This window comes from Oncorhynchus mykiss, chromosome 11, assembly GCF_013265735.2.
Source record: "Oncorhynchus mykiss isolate Arlee chromosome 11, USDA_OmykA_1.1, whole genome shotgun sequence".
In the NCBI taxonomy this organism is placed as follows: domain Eukaryota; kingdom Metazoa; phylum Chordata; class Actinopteri; order Salmoniformes; family Salmonidae; genus Oncorhynchus; species Oncorhynchus mykiss.
The window spans coordinates 48277938-48296577 of record NC_048575.1 but is presented as its reverse complement, the minus strand read 5'-3'; the positions used below and the strand labels follow the sequence as shown (position 1 = coordinate 48296577).

At 42.9% G+C, this 18640-nt stretch overlaps 1 protein-coding gene across 2 annotated transcripts in view; it reads right to left on the bottom strand.

Annotated features, from left to right (window-relative positions):
• Nucleotides 1-7292: 7292 nt before the first annotated feature.
• cemip2 (cell migration inducing hyaluronidase 2) overlaps nt 7293-18640 on the bottom strand; it is a 71309-nt gene continuing 59961 nt past the window's right edge. For both annotated transcript variants that reach the window (XM_036935630.1, XM_036935631.1), the window contains 8 exons: nt 14963-15178; nt 11025-11236; nt 10541-10723; nt 10035-10257; nt 9806-9907; nt 9372-9517; nt 9075-9181; nt 7293-8862 (listed from right to left, as the gene is read on the bottom strand). In XM_036935630.1, coding sequence (XP_036791525.1) covers nt 8672-8862; nt 9075-9181; nt 9372-9517; nt 9806-9907; nt 10035-10257; nt 10541-10723; nt 11025-11236; nt 14963-15178 — 1380 coding nt within the window. In that variant the 3' untranslated portion in view covers nt 7293-8671. The remainder of the gene's footprint in view (nt 8863-9074; nt 9182-9371; nt 9518-9805; nt 9908-10034; nt 10258-10540; nt 10724-11024; nt 11237-14962; nt 15179-18640) is intronic.

Sequence of the window (18640 nt, the reverse complement as noted above, 5' to 3'; positions counted from 1 at the left end):
TAAAAGGTAAAAGTTCAATTCAATTTCAATGGTGTACTAGCTAAATTGCAGGGATTTGAGGGATCGGTCCATTCTATAAATTATATTTCTATGATTTAAATGACACCCACCCTGTATTCGAGAGCCTATTGTGTCTCAACTGATGGCGGGCACAACAGAAAATACTCAGATATTGTAAAGTAGATTCTAAGCTACAACATATACAAATATGGGTTTGTTTTGTTGAGTTTATGCGTTTTTAGATAATTGACGTTAGAGGTTGAAAAATGTCACAATTAAAAAAAAAAACATGTAAGAAATTATGCTAAATAGTTTGACAACATTGTTTGTAAGCTTTTAATACATATAAAACTCAACTGTTCATGTTTTCCAGTGATTGAAGACATGGATATCTCATGGTATGGTGGGATATGCAAAATGGGTCAACTATGAGCACCTTTATCTACTGAATGTTTTGGCATTCAGGTCCAAAAGGTCGCTTTCTGACCACTTCTTCCATGAGAAAACATGTATAGAAGGTTTTGTTGAAATCAAAAGGGATGCTGTCAAAAAGTGATTGAATTCAAATGGATTCACCCTTTACTGTAACATTGGACATGTAGCATAGCCTACAACTATTAACTGTTGCCTAAACCTCTGGAGTTATTTTCAATTGAAGTATGCTAGAGCCCAATACAGACCAAAGCATAGACCTACGGGAATCCATAGCCTGCAGTTCCAAACTTTCTAAAAGCATTACTATTTTTTTCTTAGTGTTTCCTTCATCAGCCCAGTGCATGAAGGGAAATAAATTGCTCAATGCTTTTTATGTTTTCTTTTACAGTGCTCAAATGTTCATACTGTAGAGGCCACCTCACCACTCTGTAGACAGATATGTTTTAATTAGTGAATGTTTCTCTAACTAAGATGTGTTCGAGATGCTATCTGCTCTAGAGGCTCATTAAAAGAACCATAACAAGTCTGCCAGTCCACTGAGATTCTTTGAGTAAATTTGAGATAATATGACAACTCTATCTTGACTACACAGTATTAGCAGGACACAATCAATCACAAATGCAGGTTAAACAGCACAGCTGAAATGCAGGATTGCTAGCCATAGTTACTACCAGCAGCCAGAGATCATACTCTCTCTCTCTCTGTTTAACACCTATGCAGGTCAAATAACCTTGACATATGACACAATATAGTATGCAGGTAAGTTAATCTCGCGGCCAGATATTGAAACAGTAATCATGGTGGAGAGAGATACTGGCAGCGAGGCCCGAGATCAACTGCGGTCCCCTCGTGATGAGTTCAGGTGTATTGTGGCCCTACCCCCATCCCTGGTCCTGTGGTAGTGCAGGGTGAAGACTATGTACCACACACCCCCTGGTGACAGGGCCGGACTACCACATCTGAGGCTTGGGGGGACACTTACCTCATGTAACTTCCTGCAATTCTACAGATTTGCCATAGTACAGAGAAAAATTAGCAGTTTTATAGCTAATCTAATGCTATTTTACACATTTTGCCATGAGGTTGAGAGAAAAATGTGCTCATTTAAAGTAATTTCCTGCAATTCTACACATTTTGCCATGGGGCAGACATTAAAAAAAATTGGTATAATAACAATGTATTAAAGGTTTGGGAATGGATTAGTAAATCGTTTATTCATAATTAATATCTTGTGTTGTGTGCTTATTCTTTTACCATTGAAATGTTCTAGGCTATTTTGAGACCTTAAGGAACATCAGGTATGTCCATATTTTTGTGAGAATTTACACTAGTTACTCAAAACATTTATAAGTATTTATAGGGGTGGTTTTGCAGGCAGAGTTAAATTTAAAATCAGGACTAGGCTAATTCTACTTAAATTAATCCAGATTTTAAAAAATCTTTCTTCGTTTCTAACCACAGTAGAGTCCCAGACCAAGGTAAGTAAAGGACTAACCGGTTAATCTTTGTGAAGCCTGATTAGATTAACGATAAAGACTTGGTGCTGACCTGAGGATACGTCAAAACCCAGGGATAGGACACTAATACATAAGCATCGTGTGGAATTGCAGAGAGTCACTAAAATCAAACACGGGACATAGGTAAAAGAGAAGGTTCAAAGAATATCTGTGACTTTGAAAAAATCCTCTTGAAGCAAATTGTGTCAAACCACCCAATTATCGAGAGCAAACAGCATGATTCATCAACAGAAAACAAGAAAAGAAAAACAAGACCACCATTTGTAATGAATTCAACTCAAACGAAAAGTAAACAAAACAACTTCAAGTAAGATACTGTATTTATTGTTGGCTCACTTTTACAAATCAGAGTCACTTTGAAATGTTACTTTTTGTGTGTAACAACACAGTGGGACCTAAATGTATTTTTGGACAGAAATGTAACACAAACAATATCATACATACTTACTAATATCATTTCTATATTGTCGTCTTTCTAAGGTCCTGTGGAAAAACATAAAAATCTACTTAATGACAAATGCTGTTGCTTGTAAGGGAGCGTTTCAAGACTGGTAAGACCAAACATGAGCTGAAAGACTTGTTGACCGGGAACATCGATAGCCAGTAGCCCCTGGAAGGTATGCCTGATGATTTGGTACTGTTCCAATCCTCATTTGGTAGGACACATTCATTCAACAAGTGCCATCCCCAGAATATGTAATGTTGTCAGTCATCTCTTCCACTCCCATACTAAAAATGATGTAATGAACTTAATTCTTGAAGAAATAATGTTCTCCAATGCAGCAATGTAATCCTTTTCTAGAGGCATATGACCACCGTCGCTTGGATGGGACTTGTCATAACAGGATGGACAGCCAACGACATCTGCCGCAGTCAGGACAGAGGATCGTGTCACTAACCCGGGACGGAGGGCACAGAAAAAGAGGCTGAGAGCATGCATGAGAAACTGGCCACGGAATTTCATGAGCTCAAACCAATGTATTTAAAAGAGCACGATATGAAGACGCAAATCCTTCCTGTTGAGTTGACTATGGAGGAGAGAAACATGAAGCATCAGCAGTACCAATGTTCTTCTCCAACCAGCACCAGTTCGGGGTCCCGATATTTCCATTTGTGAATGATTCTTTTTTCGTTTTCAATCCATGGCTATTGTTTGTTTCAATCACTTGAGCTATCTTCATTGTGAGAAGTGCTGAATTAGCAAAAGCATCTCTGCAGGCTTATCCATTTCTGCTGGCTTTTCCATGGGAATATCTGCATCATCCTCATCTTCAAAACGATGATCTGGATAGCCATGCGGTTTGAGGTAATTGTGAAGCTGTTGCAATTAAGACAATGCAGCATCTTCTAGGTTGAAGGCGCAATGTGTTGCCGAGACCCCGGAAACAACTCTTCCATACACCAAACATGCGCTCCACTACACCTCTGGTGTGGATATGAGTTTGTTTGTACCGTTATTGCTCAGGTTATATTGGATGAAGATAGAGGGAGAACAAGTTGGTCTGTGCCCACCCACTGTCCCCAAGTATGACTCCACCACTGTATGTTGTCCTCCTTCAAACTGAGCGTACAGAGGAGTTTTGGAAAATCCTTGAGTCATGCGTTGCACCTTTCCAACGGGCAACAATGTTGGAGAACTTCAAATTGGGAGTGCACACACTTTGTACATGTTATTGAAAACCAGTTTTTAAGATTCCTGTACACCTCAGAATCTGCTGTAGAGGGACACGATGGGAAAATGACATCCAATATTTATAGGACTCTACCTTGTAGTTGGCTTGGGCAGCAGTATCGGCGAACTTGACGTAACTGTCTTTCAGGTCACATACACTGTAGCATTGCTATTCTGAATAGTTGGTTCACTTACACAACATAAATGTCCTGTTTCACAATGGAAGGTTCCAGATGCCAAAAACCTCATGGTGGTCAGTACTTGTAGGGAAGGGCCTTCCCCAAAGAGTCAAATGAAAGCCTTGCTCAAGCAAACAAATATCAGCTGCATTTTCTTTGTACATATGGAAATGGTCACAGAAATGGATTTAATCAAAATCATTCAGTGGGTTGCTCCGGTCATTAACTGCCCTTCTGTTCGGTCTCGGTGGTGCTCTGTAATCATCATTGAAATAGTCCAGGTAATCCATTTCCAAGGTCAACCTTGGGGTCAACATCCATTAACCTGAAGATAAACCTGCCTCTGGCCTGGTTTCATTTAAGCCTTCATTTAGATCTAGATTAACTCTAATCGTCCTTCTGGAAATCAGACATTTTAAATCTAGACTAGGGCAAGTTTGAGACCATTTTAAACTATGTCTGAGAAATGCAGTTAGTCCAGTTTAAAAAGTGCGATTTAGTCTAGGATTAGGCTTAATCTGGGTTTTGTGAAACCGACTCACTTATAAAGTATAAATAGTCCACACTCTAGACCAGGCCACGTAAACAGAACATGATCAGTAAATGGTTTATAATGACCTATATGAATGAAGTAAGGATGAATAAAGGAATAAACTATTTTCTAATCCATTATAAATGCTTTATTACTTGGGAGTTATTATTAAGTGCTACCAATTTTTTAGATATTCTGTACATTTTGCCATGAGCCTGAGACAACATTTCTACACATTTTGCAATGGTTTATGACATGTTCATATGCTATTTTTTGGGGTGGGGGGGGGTATGGCATGGGCATATGTAGGACTTCCTAACAATTGTAAAAAGCCTGCCAAGTAGTAGGCTTGTCAAGCGACACATCTTTACAGAAATACACAGTTCTTGGTGGTCTCCCTGCCCATCTTTAACCTAAGTGTACTCTATACAGTAATCGGATTCCTTGGTACATATCATTTTGTCATTGAAGAGGCATCCTTGATTTTGTTGAATACATCAGCTACAATAAGATCATGAACAACGATGACAGAACACCATCATACAAGTATAAATGGTTATCAAACTCCCCAATTTCAGAAGAGCAATGATGTGAAATGTCAAATATAAAAGGTTTGATTGAAGAGTAGTGAATCAACATGTCAAATGTCAAATACAACTAACATCAACTTGAAAGGCACTCTCTCACACTGTGTACACGCACTCACCATTGACAACCTCTCAATATTTTCATCCACACCACCGACATACTTGTATTAAAAAGAGCTCAATCTTGGTTCGTGCATCTTTTGGGGGGGGGGGGGGGGGGGGGCCACAAAGGAAAAAAAAATATTTACAACATAACAACGGTTAAAAAGCAGGTCCTTCTCCATCAGAGAATCGCTCACAATGGCTGCATTCATTTAGTTTTCCCGGGGTAACAAGTAGGCAGAGTACATTTTCTACAATTTATTTGTGAAATCTGGCTCACCAGCTAAAAAGAATACTCCCAATCACATCCAGAAAGTCACTAATCACTGCCACAGTAGGGAGCCCTGCTCAAATCACCTACGGAGACCTGAGAGGTACAGTAAGCCTTGGTTTTGGTATGGACTACTAGTCTGTTCGTTATAAGGCAATGTTTACCTTGTAAAATGTCCCTCGGACTCCTGTAAAACACATACTTTAGACATTGATACAAAATAAACAACACATTCCCATAGATATTTATTTGGACAGGGAAGGTAAAACTTCAAATTTGTCTTTATACTGCAGCATTTTGGATTTGAGATCAAATGTTTTATTTCACGATACAGTACAGAATGCCACCAGGGTATTTTCATACATCTTTTACTGTTTAGAACTGAATGCAATTTATGCATCTAGTCCCCCCATTGAAAGGTGTCATAAGCATTTGGAGAATTCACTTAGTGCATTACATGTAGTCAATCATTTGGGATTTGGTCCCATATTCCTATCATGCAATGTTTAGGTCAAGCCTGCGACTCAACAAACTTGTTGGATGCATTCGCAGTTTGTTTTGGTTGTGTTTCGGTTTATGTTCTGCCCACTAGAAACGAATGGTAAATATTGTATTCTGTCATTTTGGAGTCACGTTTATTGTAATTCAAAATATAATATTATCTCAACACTTGGATGCTACCATGTTTACGGACAATCATGAATGAATCGTGAATAATGATGAGTGAGAAAGTTAAAGGCGTACATGTCATACCCCCAAAAATTGCTAACCTTCTACTCATATTTAGAATAGAGGTTGACCGATTAATCAGAATTGCCGATTAATTAGGGCCGATTTCAAGTTTTAACAATCGGAAATCTGTATTTTTGGGCCCCGATTTACATTAAAAAAAAAAAAAACTAGGCAACACGTTCTTATTTTCAATGACGGCCTAGGAACGGTGGGTTAACTGCCTTGTTCAGGGGCAGAACGACAGATTTCCACCTTGTCAGCACGGGGGATCCAATCTTGCAACCTTACAGTTAACTAGTCCAACGCAATAACGACCTGCCTCTCTCTCTCGTTGCACTCCACAAGGAGACTGCCTGTTACGCGAATGCAGTAAGCCAAGGTAAGTTGCTAGCTAGCATTAAACTTATCTTATAAAAAACAATCAATCATGATCACTAGTTAACTACACATGGTTGATGATATTACTAGATATTATCTATCGTGTCCTGCGTTGCATATAATCTGACTGAGCATACAAGTATCTAAGTATCTGACTGAGCGGTGGTAGGCAGAAGCAGGCGCGTAAACATTCATTCAAACAGCACTTTTGTGCATTTTGCCAGCAGCTCTTCGTTGTGTGTCAAGCATTGCTCTGTTTATGACTTCAAGCCTATCAACTCCCGAGATGATGCTGGTGTAACCGAAGTAAAATGGCTAGCTAGTTAGCGCGAGCTAATAGCGTTTCAAACTACACTTGCTCTGAGCCTTCTAGTAGTTGTTCCCCTTGCTCTGCATGGGTAACGCTGCTTCGATGGTGGCTGTTGTCGTTGTGTTGCTGGTTCGAGCCCAGGGAGGAGCGAGGAGAGGGACGGAAGCTATACTGTTACACTGACAACACTAAAGTGCCTATAAGAACATCCAATAGTCAGGTTAATGAAATACAAATGGTATAGAGGGAAATAGTCCTATAATTCCTATAATAACTACAACCTAAAACTTCTTACCTGGGAATATTGAATATTGACTCATGTTAAAAGGAACCACCATCTTTCATATGGTCTCATGTTCTGAGCAAGGAACTGAAACATTGGCTTTCTTACATAGCACATATTGCACTTTTACTTTCTTCTCCAACACTTTTTTTTTGCATTATTTAAACCAAATTGAACATGTTTCATTATTTACTTGAGGCTAAATTGATTTTATTTATGTATTATATTAAGTTAAAATAAGTGTTCATTCAGTATTGTTGTAATTGTCATTATTACAAATAAATAAAACATTTGTCCGATTAATCGGTAGCGGTTTTTTTTGGTCCTCCAATAATCGGTATCGGCGTTGAAAAATCATAATCGGTCGACCTCTAATTTAGAATAAAAGTGACTCCAAAATGACAACACATTACTTACCATTCGTTTCTACTGGGCACAACATAATCCAAAACACAACCAAAACAAATTGCAAATGCATCCAACAAGTGTGTAGTCACAAGCTTGATGTAGTCATTGCGTGCTACTGTTGGAATGAGACCAAATACTAAACGTTATCGACTAAATTTAATACACTACAAGTGAATTTGTCCAAATACTTATCCACCTTCAAATGGGGGGGGGGGGACTAGATATTGTACATAAAGAGCATACATTTCTAAACCTCATAACAGATAAAAGGTGACATTCTGTACTGTCGCCTCATAACACATTTGATCTCAAATCCAAAATGGAGTATAAAGCCAAATGAAACATTTTACCATCACAGTCCAAATAAATACACAGGGGAGTGCACATAACCATACTAAAAGGTAAATGAGTTGGAAACACCGTTTCAATGGTGAGATAATGAGAAGAAAAAGAAGAGAAACAACCCATCTCCGCTACACGCGTAGCCAGCCCTGGGGAAAGTGTCACTGTCTAGAGATCAAATAAATATCTTACAAAAAAGGACACATCCTTGGGGTAAAAAAAAACGGTTGTTGAAAATGCAACAGTCTCAATGTAATCCCATAGAAAATATTTTCATTCTAATACACTTAGATGATTCGTTTAGTAAAATCCCATTTCAACAGATCTAGTAGCTGAACAAAACTCTCCCCCAGGGGCGTGCAAGGAAACAGACGGGGGGGGACAAAGGTGGAATAATGAGCGTTTTTCCTTTGGTTTGCTTTGTCAGTCCTCTTCTTAATGATGCGTTTGGTCTATGGATGTGGTGAGCAGCAGACCGGTCAAAGACTGGCCTGAGACAGAAACCCACCAGGGGGAACTGGATAGGAGTGATAGACCACACCAGTTTGATGTGGTTACTTTGTTCATCTGCTTTCCACCCCCCATTGATTTCCTGTTTCCAGTCTAATTTGTTGAAATATGGCAGATGTGCAGCATCTTTTTGGTTGTTTTCATTGAAGGCTGAATATGAATTCATGGCTCAGTGAGATGACTGGCTGATATTGCAAATCATGTGACTAGGAAAGTGCATATTTTCATGCATCTACAGACCCTCCCCATGCCCCACACACACACATCCCACTACACCACACCCAGGCAGGCATGTGCGCGCGCACACACACACAAATTAGTAAACATCTTTGCCAGTAAAATAATAAATAATAGAAGTTCACATTCATTCGCTGGTTGATTGTGTTTTGGGTAAGTTGTGTTCTCATTGGTCACTATGGTCCTGTGGCGGTCCTAAGTAGCTCCATGTCTCTGCGAGTGCTGGTCTGTGTGCAGCCGTAGGCCTCCAGGCCCAGGGGAAGGTAGCGCTCCTGCAGCCCCAGCCCCTCCTCACCCTGCCCAGCTAGGATAGAGGCCCACGGAGGGGGGGAAGAGCCACCCTGGAACCCCCAAAACACCAGGCTCTCTGTGAGAGAAAAAAGTGTCATGTGGAAAATACTGTAATGAGATGAGCAGAGACAGAATAAAAAGTATACATTGCAGAGAAAAGACAGTTAGAGAGACAGGGGGGGTAAAAGAGGGAAATAGTGACAAGGGCCAGAGAACAGGATAGAAAAACCAGACCTGGCCTACAGTAATTGCACCCGCGAAAGAGAACCATCTGAAAGTAACACCCACCTTTACTCTGCAGATCTGCTGCCTTGGCCATGCCCAGGGGGACCAGATACGGTGCAACACCGGCTAAGCCATCAGGTTGCCCTCGCGTTCCCAGAAGCACTATTGACCTAGTCATAAGAGAATATAACCAATTAGGATTAATCGATTCACAATCAAGACAAATGTCTTTCATCAAAATGCCAAAAGTTCTTCCAGACAAGAAAAAACTACATGAATAGTATTTCAACCCAGAACTGCAACAGACCACCAATTGAGTTCTAACTCCAACCAGCAAAAGGTCGAATCCAATCCCCTCACCTCTTTGGTATTCCAGTTTTAAAATACTGCTCCATTTTAGAGTCCATTTTGGAGAAAGATGACTTCTTTGTGACTTTTCCAGAGCAGGCGTCCACAGAGACCAGGAAGAAGCCTGGCTGTGTGAAGGAAAACGTCTCACTGTTCACCTGAGGAAAATAAGACATGGTAGAAAGGTGGATAAGAAGTCCGCCGGAACGCTACACCACATACAGATTTAAAACATGGGATGGTGCTTTTCTATTCATAAACATTCTATAAACATTTAGAATGGCTTTTTGATGGACATTATTATGAATGCTATACGGAAACAACTGCGTCGAGAACAGAGAAAAAATCAACACACCAACAACATGCACACTGTGATGCACAGGGACAATGTACTCGACAAAAACACGTAACGTACTAACATGTTATTTCAAACCTGTGGTACTCACAGTGATGAAGGACTGTGTGTCTCCACTATGCTGCTCCTTGCTGCTGAGAGACTTGATCTGAGTTTGGAGGTAGGCGTTCCACGGGTCACTGGAAAACACCAGCTACCAGAAAACACACAGATTCAAAAGCAGGGCTTTAATGTGCTCAAGCCTTTTCCAATAGAAATAATAATGTAACAATGAAAGTGGTGGTGGGGGGGGGGGGGGGGGGGGGGGGTAGTAGACTGACCTGGGAGGCTCCACAGTCCCTGCAAGGTTGGGTGCTGAGGGTGGGCATGGGGACCACTGCCGAGGGGGCCTTGGTGTATTTGGGGTAGGCCTTGGCCGTGCAGTTACAGGTCAGTTTGGGGGACGACGTGGTGGCCATCACTTTCACCCTCTCGCAGCCCTTAACCGAGCAGTAGCTGTGGCCGTCACGTCTCTGCCTCGCCTGCAAATATAGCCACAGCAATCTAGGACAGAGCAGAGAGGCTGGTGTCAATCGAGAGAGAGGTGAGAAAGAAAGAAAGAAAGAACGAAAGAGAAAGAGAGAAAGAGAAAGAGAAAGAGAGAGAGAGAGAGAGAGAGAGAGAGAGAGAGAGAGAGAGAGAGAGAGAGAGAGAGACTGACAGAGGGGCAAATCAGAACTTAAGTAAAATGTTCACTTGAAAATGACACTTAATTGGAAGTTTGGATTCACCCCAAAGAAAGAGGGCCAGGAGATATTCAGACAGTGGCATAAAGTGACTCTCTCACCCCACACTGTGGTCAAAGAAGTACTTCCTCTCCAGCGGCTTCTTCTCCAGCTCGGCGAGGGAGTACAAGGGCCCGTAGTCGGTGATGTCATTGAAGGTGTTGCTCTGGCGGTCGTTGATGTCAGCCATAACCTGGAAGGTGGTATCAGGCGGGTAGCAGAGGCCCACCAGCACCCAGTCACCTCTGAAGAGAGAGGAGACAACAGGTGACGATGAAGGTTAAAAATCTGTCTTTTGAACTGACCTCACTGACAAACGCAAAGATAGCCTTTCATCGCACACGCATTCACGCACACGCATTCACACGCATTCACACACACACACACACGAGACGGTCAAAAGCAGAGCCCTTCAAGCCCTTGCATAGAAAATGAGAAGAGTCCAAGACCCGTTTCAATATGGACAAACAAGACAGAGTGCAAGACGCAGATCAACCAGCTTTTTAAAGAAACACACCCACACACATGTCCCAATGTGTCACTCACTGGTTGAAGTTGATGAGGGAGAGGACAATCTCTCTGGGAGCCGGGCCGTCCCAGTGCAGGGTGTAGCTCTTGCTCATCATGAGGATAGGCTGGTACTGCTGGGACAGCGCCCGCTGGCTGTTGATACCTCTCAGCACCAGGGGAGCCTCAGGGTACTCATCTCTACTGATGGACAGACTGAGGCTGGGAGCTCCCTGGGTCTGGATATACACCTGGTAGGAAAGACAGTAGAAGTTGTTGACCAATAGAGTTCAGTAACTACTTTTTAAAAAAAATATTTATTCAGGTTAATCCAATTGAGACCAGTGTCTCGTTTACAATGGTGACCTGAGGAGAAAAACGACATCAATACAGCAACAAAAATATTTTTTTTTAAACTACAAGACAGCTATAAATACATTACATCAGGTTATTACAACAAGTTATAATAATCAATTGCACACTTCAGTGAATTCATTTAAACAACAGAGTTTTAAACAGCCCTGTCAGCACCAGAGAATCCACATGTCATTTGTTTTATAAGGTGTTCCATAGCTGTGGTGCATTAAAACTAAAGGAGGATTTACCAAACTTTGTGGAAACAAGCAGGACCTCAAGATAGGCTTGGGCGATATAGCGTATACCGGGGTATTTGGAAATAGCCATGAGATGGTTTTTCCAATACCTTTAATACCGTTGAAACTATTTCTTCAAAGTTTTTCAATACACCTTAATATTTGTAAATACTTTAAGTAAATACCTGCAGGCAATTTGTGCAATACGTGAGGAGAAAAAGCAGATTGCGTTCTCATTTCACCTGACACATTATTTTACATTATGAAGCTTACCGAAGTTCCCCAGAACGGTTGAGACACATGTTTCATTGTAAATAGCACAATGGGAGAAAGCTGGAGCAGGTGAGTCCAGCTGTGTATTGACAGGGGTTGCATTTTATATTGCAAGTCAACACTGTTTTTTTGCTTCAATAAAGTGATCAGGGACGTTCAACTATGGTTTCCCTTCACAGAAAATACATTAAAGCAACACATTTGGCAGAAAATAGCTTCATTTTCTTTAGATGACAACAGAAGTGCACTGCTATTTGGCTGGCAGCCTCACAAGTAAATAAGCTTACAATGAAAAAGCTGTCTTTTTTTGCAAAAACGATGCATGACCAACATATTTCTAATGTTTATCATAGAAAGAATGCCAGCTAAATGTCCTAATGTATTTCCTGAAGTAAATATTGCATTTTACCATAGGCACACAGAGAAAAGTACAGGAGAAAAGTAGCAACACAGAAAAGTACAGGAGAAAAGTAGCTACACAGAGAAAAGTACAGGAGAAAAGTAGCAACACAGAGAAAAGTACAGGAGAAAAGTAGGCTACACAGAGAAAAGTACAGGAGAAAGTAGGCTACACAGAGAAAAGTACAGGAGAAAGTAGGCTACACAGAGAAAAGTACAGGAGAAAGTAGGCTACACAGAGAAAAGTACAGGAGAAAGTAGCTACACAGAGAAAAGTACAGGAGAAAGTAGGCTACACATGAGTCAGAGCGCTGCCTGCTGATAGAACGCTTGTTGGTGAATTGTGGAGAAGTGCAACTGAAGCACGAAATTAGTCTGATGCCGAGCAGAAATTACAATATGAATAATTTTACATCTGTGTTTACAAAAAGACAGCAAGATATTTCTTATGCATTTTATCTTTTAATTCTACATTAAGGCGACCATTAAACGTAACTTGCTGATGGCTGAATTTGTTTGTTCTCCTGTACGTTCTTGGCCGTCTTCTCCGAGCAGAGCAGGCAGGCCCGTTGCCTTTGTGACTCCGCACTCCACACATACACAGAATGTACTGACTTTCCTTTAGACAAGCATGCGTCAAAACTTTGTTGATTTGCAAAATCTCTCTCATTCACATTCGCTTGTAAATGTCCAAACTCAACAACAAAAAACGTTTGGTGCATTTGGAAAGTATTCAGACCCTTTGACTTTTTCCACATTTTGTTACGTTACAGCCTTATTCTAAAATGGATTACATTAACTTTTCCCCTCATCAATACCCCACAATGACAAAGCAAAAACTGTTTCAAATTTTTATCACACTTACATAAGTATTCAGACCCTTTCCTCGGTACTTTAATGAAGCACCTTTGGCAGCGATTACAGCCTCAAGTATTCTTGGGTATGACGCTACAAGTTCTGCACACCTGTATTTGAGGAGTTTCTCACATTCTTCTCTGCAGATCCTCTCAAGCTCTGTCAGGTTGGATGGGGAGCGTCGCTGCACAGCTATTTACAGGTCTCCAGAGATGTTCGATCGGGTTCAAGTCCAGGCTCTCGCTGGGCCGCATAAGGCAATTGAGACTTGTCCCAAAGCCACTCCTGCATTGTCTTGGCTGTGTGCTTAGGGTTGTTGTCCTGTTGGAAGGTTCACCTTCGCCCCAGTCTGTGGTCCTGAGCGCTCTAGAGCAGGTTTTACTCAAGTATCTCTCTCTACTTTGCTCCATTCATCTTTCCCTCAATCCTGACTAGTCTGCCAGTCCCTGCTGCTGAAAAACATCCCCGCAGCATGATGCTGCCAGGTTTCCTCCAGACGTGATGCTTGGCATTCAGGCTAAAGAGTTAAATCTTGGTTTCATCAGACCAGAGAATCTTGTTTCTCATGGTCTGAGAGTCCTTTGGCAAACTCCAAGCAGGCTGTCATGTGCCTTTTACTGAGGAGTGGCTTCCGTCTGGCCACTCTACAATTAAAGGCCTGATTGGTGGACTGCTGCAGAGATGGTTGTCCTTCTGGAAGGTTCTCCCATCTCCACAGAAGAACTCTGGCGCGCTGTCAGAGTAACCATCAGGTTCTTGGTCACCTCCCTGACCAAGTCCCTTCTCCCCGTTTGCTCAGTTTGGCCGGGCGGCCAGCTCTAGGAAGAGTCTTGGTGGTTCCAAACTTCTTCCATTTAAGAATGATGGAGGCCACTGTGTTCTTGGGGACCTTCAACGCTGCAGACATTTTTGCTACCCGTACCCAGATCTATGATCGACACAATCCAGTCTCGGAGCTCTACTGACAATTCCTTTGATCTCATGGCTTGGTTTTTGCTCTGACAAGCACTGTCAACTGTGGGACCTTATATAGACAGGTGTGTGCCTTTCCAAATCATGTCCAATCAATTTAATTTACCACAGGTGGACTCCAATCAAGTTGTAGAAACATCTCAAGGGTGATCAACGGCAACAGGATGCACCTGAGCTCAATTTCGAGTCTCATAGCATAGGGTCTGAATACTTATGTAAATAAGGTATCTGTTTTTAATTTGAATACATTTTCAAAAATGTATAAAAATCTGTTTTCGCATTGTCATTATGGGGTATTGTGTGTAGATTGATATGGATTATTATTTATTTCATCCATCTTAGAATAAGGCTGTAACGTAACAAAATGTGGGAAAAGTCAAGAGGTCTGAATACTTTTTGAATGAACTGGATGTTTAACTTCATAAGATGGATTGCCTGTCTTTGCAAATAAGTTTTCGTCTCTCGTTTGCACTCGTTAGCATATTTAGCTAGCAGCCTCTATTGAAATTAACTATTACTTGTGATAATTTTGTTAGCATTCTGGTAAAAGCATGTTTTATTTTTCGGCGCCCCCCTTGTGGACTAAATCAATAATACCGTATGTGCCGGATTGAGAGAAGGACGGTATGACAATATAAAAATGCCTCCCAATCATACCCCAAGAGTTAGCCAACCCTACGAACGGGTTTGGTATCTCATTTTTCAACAGGGAAGTGGGATATGTTGGAAGCTTGTGGAGCAGAGCTTAATAAACAAGAAGGGAGTATTGGAGTGATCTACGGGGCTTTAGTGAGGTCCAGCCGACCTTCTGATACAGGAAACTGTTACCTAAGCAGTGAATAAAGTCACTGGTGATAGGCATTATGGCAAATGTCCCCCCCATACCTGAGAGTAGGTGCCACTGCAGACCAACCCATTCCACTGGGTGATGTTGACACAGTCGGGGTGACGGATCAGGTAGTTGTCTGCTCTGCCCACATACACGTCCCTGTAGCCCGTCACAGAGCCGTCCACGTCATGGAAGATGGAGTTCTTATCCCCGTCCAGATCATTCTCCTCGAACCACTGGCCCGGATGCCCGAAGAACACTCTCAGACCCACCTGTCACAGACAATAGGTTAAGATATACACACACTACAACACAGCCAGCGACTTACAACGATGATATGTATGGCCTAGAAAGTGATTGATGCACAACTTTGTGTGTAGGTTTCCTAACTCTGATCTTGGAGGTTGACAGTATTTGAGAGTTGAGCTGAATGTATGTTAGAGTCGTATTCATTAATGCACATCGTAGCAAAACGTTCCTAGTGAAAACAACCCAGGTGTCAGAGAAAAGCGTTCAACAGAAGTCCTTGAAAGACATTTTGAAAATGGATGTTTCGAGTTGAGTCAAGCCTGACACTAGAGGGCACTCCAACACAGTCGCTCTCTCACACACACACAATCAGTCAGTCAGTTTCTCACACACACAGTCTCTCTCTCTCACACAGTCAATCGCTCTGTCTCTCACACAGTCAGTCAATCTCTCTCGCTCTCTCTCACAGTCAGTCAGTCAGTCAGTCTCTCACTCACACAGTCAGTCAGTCTCTCTCACACACAGTCAGTCAGTCAGTCAGTCTCTCTCTCACACAGTCAATCTCTCGCTCTCTCTCACACAGTCAGTCTCTCTCACACAGTCAGTCTCTCTCTCTCTCACACAGTCAATCGCTCTCTCTCACACAGTCAGTCAGTCTCTCTCGCTCTCTCTCACAGTTAGTCAGTCAGTCTCTCTCTCTCACACACACAGTCAGTCTCTCTCTCACACAGTCAGTCAGTCAGTCTCTCTCTCACACACAGTCAGTCAGTCAGTCTCTCTCAAACACAGTCAGTCAGTCTCTCTCACACACAGTCAGTCAGTCAGTCTCTCTCTCTCACAGTCAGTCAGTCAGTCAGTCTCTCTCACACACAGTCAGTCAGTCAGTCTCTCTCACACAGTCAGTCAGTCAGTCTCTCTCTCTCTCACACAGTTAGTCAGTCTCTCTCACACACACACAATCAGTCAGTTTATCATACACACAGTTAGTCAGTCTCTCTCTCACACACACACAGTCAGTCAGTCGCTCTCTCACACACACCGTTAGTCAGTCGCTCTCTCTCACACAGTCAGTCTCTCTCACACACACAGTCTCTCTCTCTCACACAGTCAGTCTCTCTCACACAGTCAATCGCTCTCACACAGTCAATCGCTCTGTCTCTCACACAGTCAGTCAATCTCTCTCGCTCTCTCTCACAGTCAGTCAGTCAGTCAGTCTCTCACACACAGTCAGTCAGTCAGTCTCTCTCACACACAGTCAGTCAGTCTCTCTCACACACAGTCAGTCTCTCACACAGTCAATCTCTCGCTCTCTCTCTCACACAGTCAGTCTCTCTCACACAGTCAGTCAGTCTCTCTCTCTCTCACACAGTCAATCGCTCTCTCTCTCACACAGTCAGTCTCTTTCGCTCTCTCTCACAGTTAGTCAGTCTCTCTCACACAGTCAATCGCTCTCTCTCTCACACAGTCAGTCTCTCTCGCTCTCTCTCACAGTTAGTCAGTCTCTCTCTCTCTCACACACAGTGAGTCTCTCTCTCACACAGTCAGTCAGTCAGTCTCTCTCACACACAGTCAGTCAGTCAGTCTCTCTCACACACAGTCAGTCTCTCTCACACACAGTCAGTCAGTCTCTCTCTCACACAGTCAGTCAGTCTCTCTCTCTCACAGTCAGTCAGTCTCTCTCTCTCACACAGTTAGTCAGTCTCTCTCACACACACACAATCAGTCAGTTTCTCATACACACAGTCAGTCTCTCTCTCACACACACAGTCAGTCAGTCGCTCTCACACACACAGTTAGTCAGTCGCTCTCTCACACACAGTCAGTCTCTCTCACACAGTCAATCGCTCTGTCTCTCACACAGTCAGTCAATCTCTCTCGCTCTCTCTCACAGTCAGTCAGTCAGTCTCTCACACACAGTCAGTCAGTCAGTCAGTCTCTCTCACACACAGTCAGTCAGTCAGTCTCTCTCACACAGTCAGTCAGTCAGTCTCTCTCTCACACAGTCAGTCTCTCTCACACAGTCAATCTCTCGCTCTCTCTCACACAGTCAGTCTCTCTCACACAGTCAGTCTCTCTCACAGTCAATCACTCTCTCTCTCACACAGTCAGTCAGTCTCTCTCGCTCTCTCTCACAGTTAGTCAGTCAGTCTCTCTCTCTCACACACACAGTCAGTCTCTCTCTCACACAGTCAGTCAGTCAGTCAGTCTCTCACACAGTCAGTCAGTCAGTCTCTCTCACACACAGTCAGTCTCTCTCACACACAGTCAGTCAGTCTCTCTCACACACACACAATCAGTCAGTTTCTCATACACACAGTTAGTCAGTCTCTCTCTCACACACACAGTTAGTCAGTCGCTCTCTCACACACACACAGTCTCTCTCTCTCACACAGTCAGTCTCTCTCACACAGTCAATCGCTCTGTCTCTCACACAGGCAGTCAATCTCTCTCGCTCTCTCTCACAGTCAGTCAGTCAGTCTCTCACTCACACAGTCAGTCAGTCAGTCTCTCTCACACACATAGTCAGTCAGTCAGTCTCTCTCACACACAGTCAGTCAGTCTCTCTCTCACACAGTCAGTCTCTCTCTCACACAGTCAGTCTCTCTCTCACACAGTCAGTCTCTCTCACACAGTCAGTCTCTCGCTCTCTCTCTCACACAGTCAGTCTCTCACACACAGTCAGTCAGTCAGTCTCTCTCTCTCTCTCACACAGTCAGTCAGTCTCTCTCGCTCTCTCTCACAGTTAGTCAGTCAGTCTGTCTCTCTCACACACAGTCAGTCAGTCAGTTTCTCTCTCACACACAGTCAGTCAGTCTCTCTCTCACACACAGTCAGTCAGTCACTCTCTCACACACAGTCAGTCAGTCTCTCTCTCACACACAGTCAGTCAGTCACTCTCTCTCACACAGTCAGTCTCTCTCACACAGTCAATCTCTCGCTCTCTCTCTCACACAGTCAGTCTCTCACACACAGTCAGTCAGTTAGTCTCTCTCTCTCTCTCACACAGTCAATCGCTCTCTCTCACACAGTCAGTCAGTCTCTCTCGCTCTCTCTCACAGTTAGTCAGTCAGTCTCTCTCACACAGTCAGTCAGTCTCTCTCACACAGTCAGTCAGTCTCTCTCACACAGTCAGTCAGTCAGTCTCTCTTACACACACAGTCAGTCTCTCTCTCACACAGTCAGTCAGTCAGTCTCTCACACAGTCAGTCAGTCTCGCTCACACACAGTCAGTCTCGCTCACACACAGTCAGTCAGTCAGTCAGTCTCTCTCTCACACAGTCAGTCTCTCTCACACAGTCAATCTCTCGCTCTCTCACACAGTCAGTCTCTCTCTCTCTCTCACACACAGTCAGTCAATCTCTCTCGCTCTCTCTCACAGTCAGTCAGTCTCTCTCACACACACACATTCAGTCAGTCTCTCTCTCACACACAGTCAGTCAATCTCTCTCGCTCTCTCTCACAGTCAGTCAGTCTCTCTCACACAC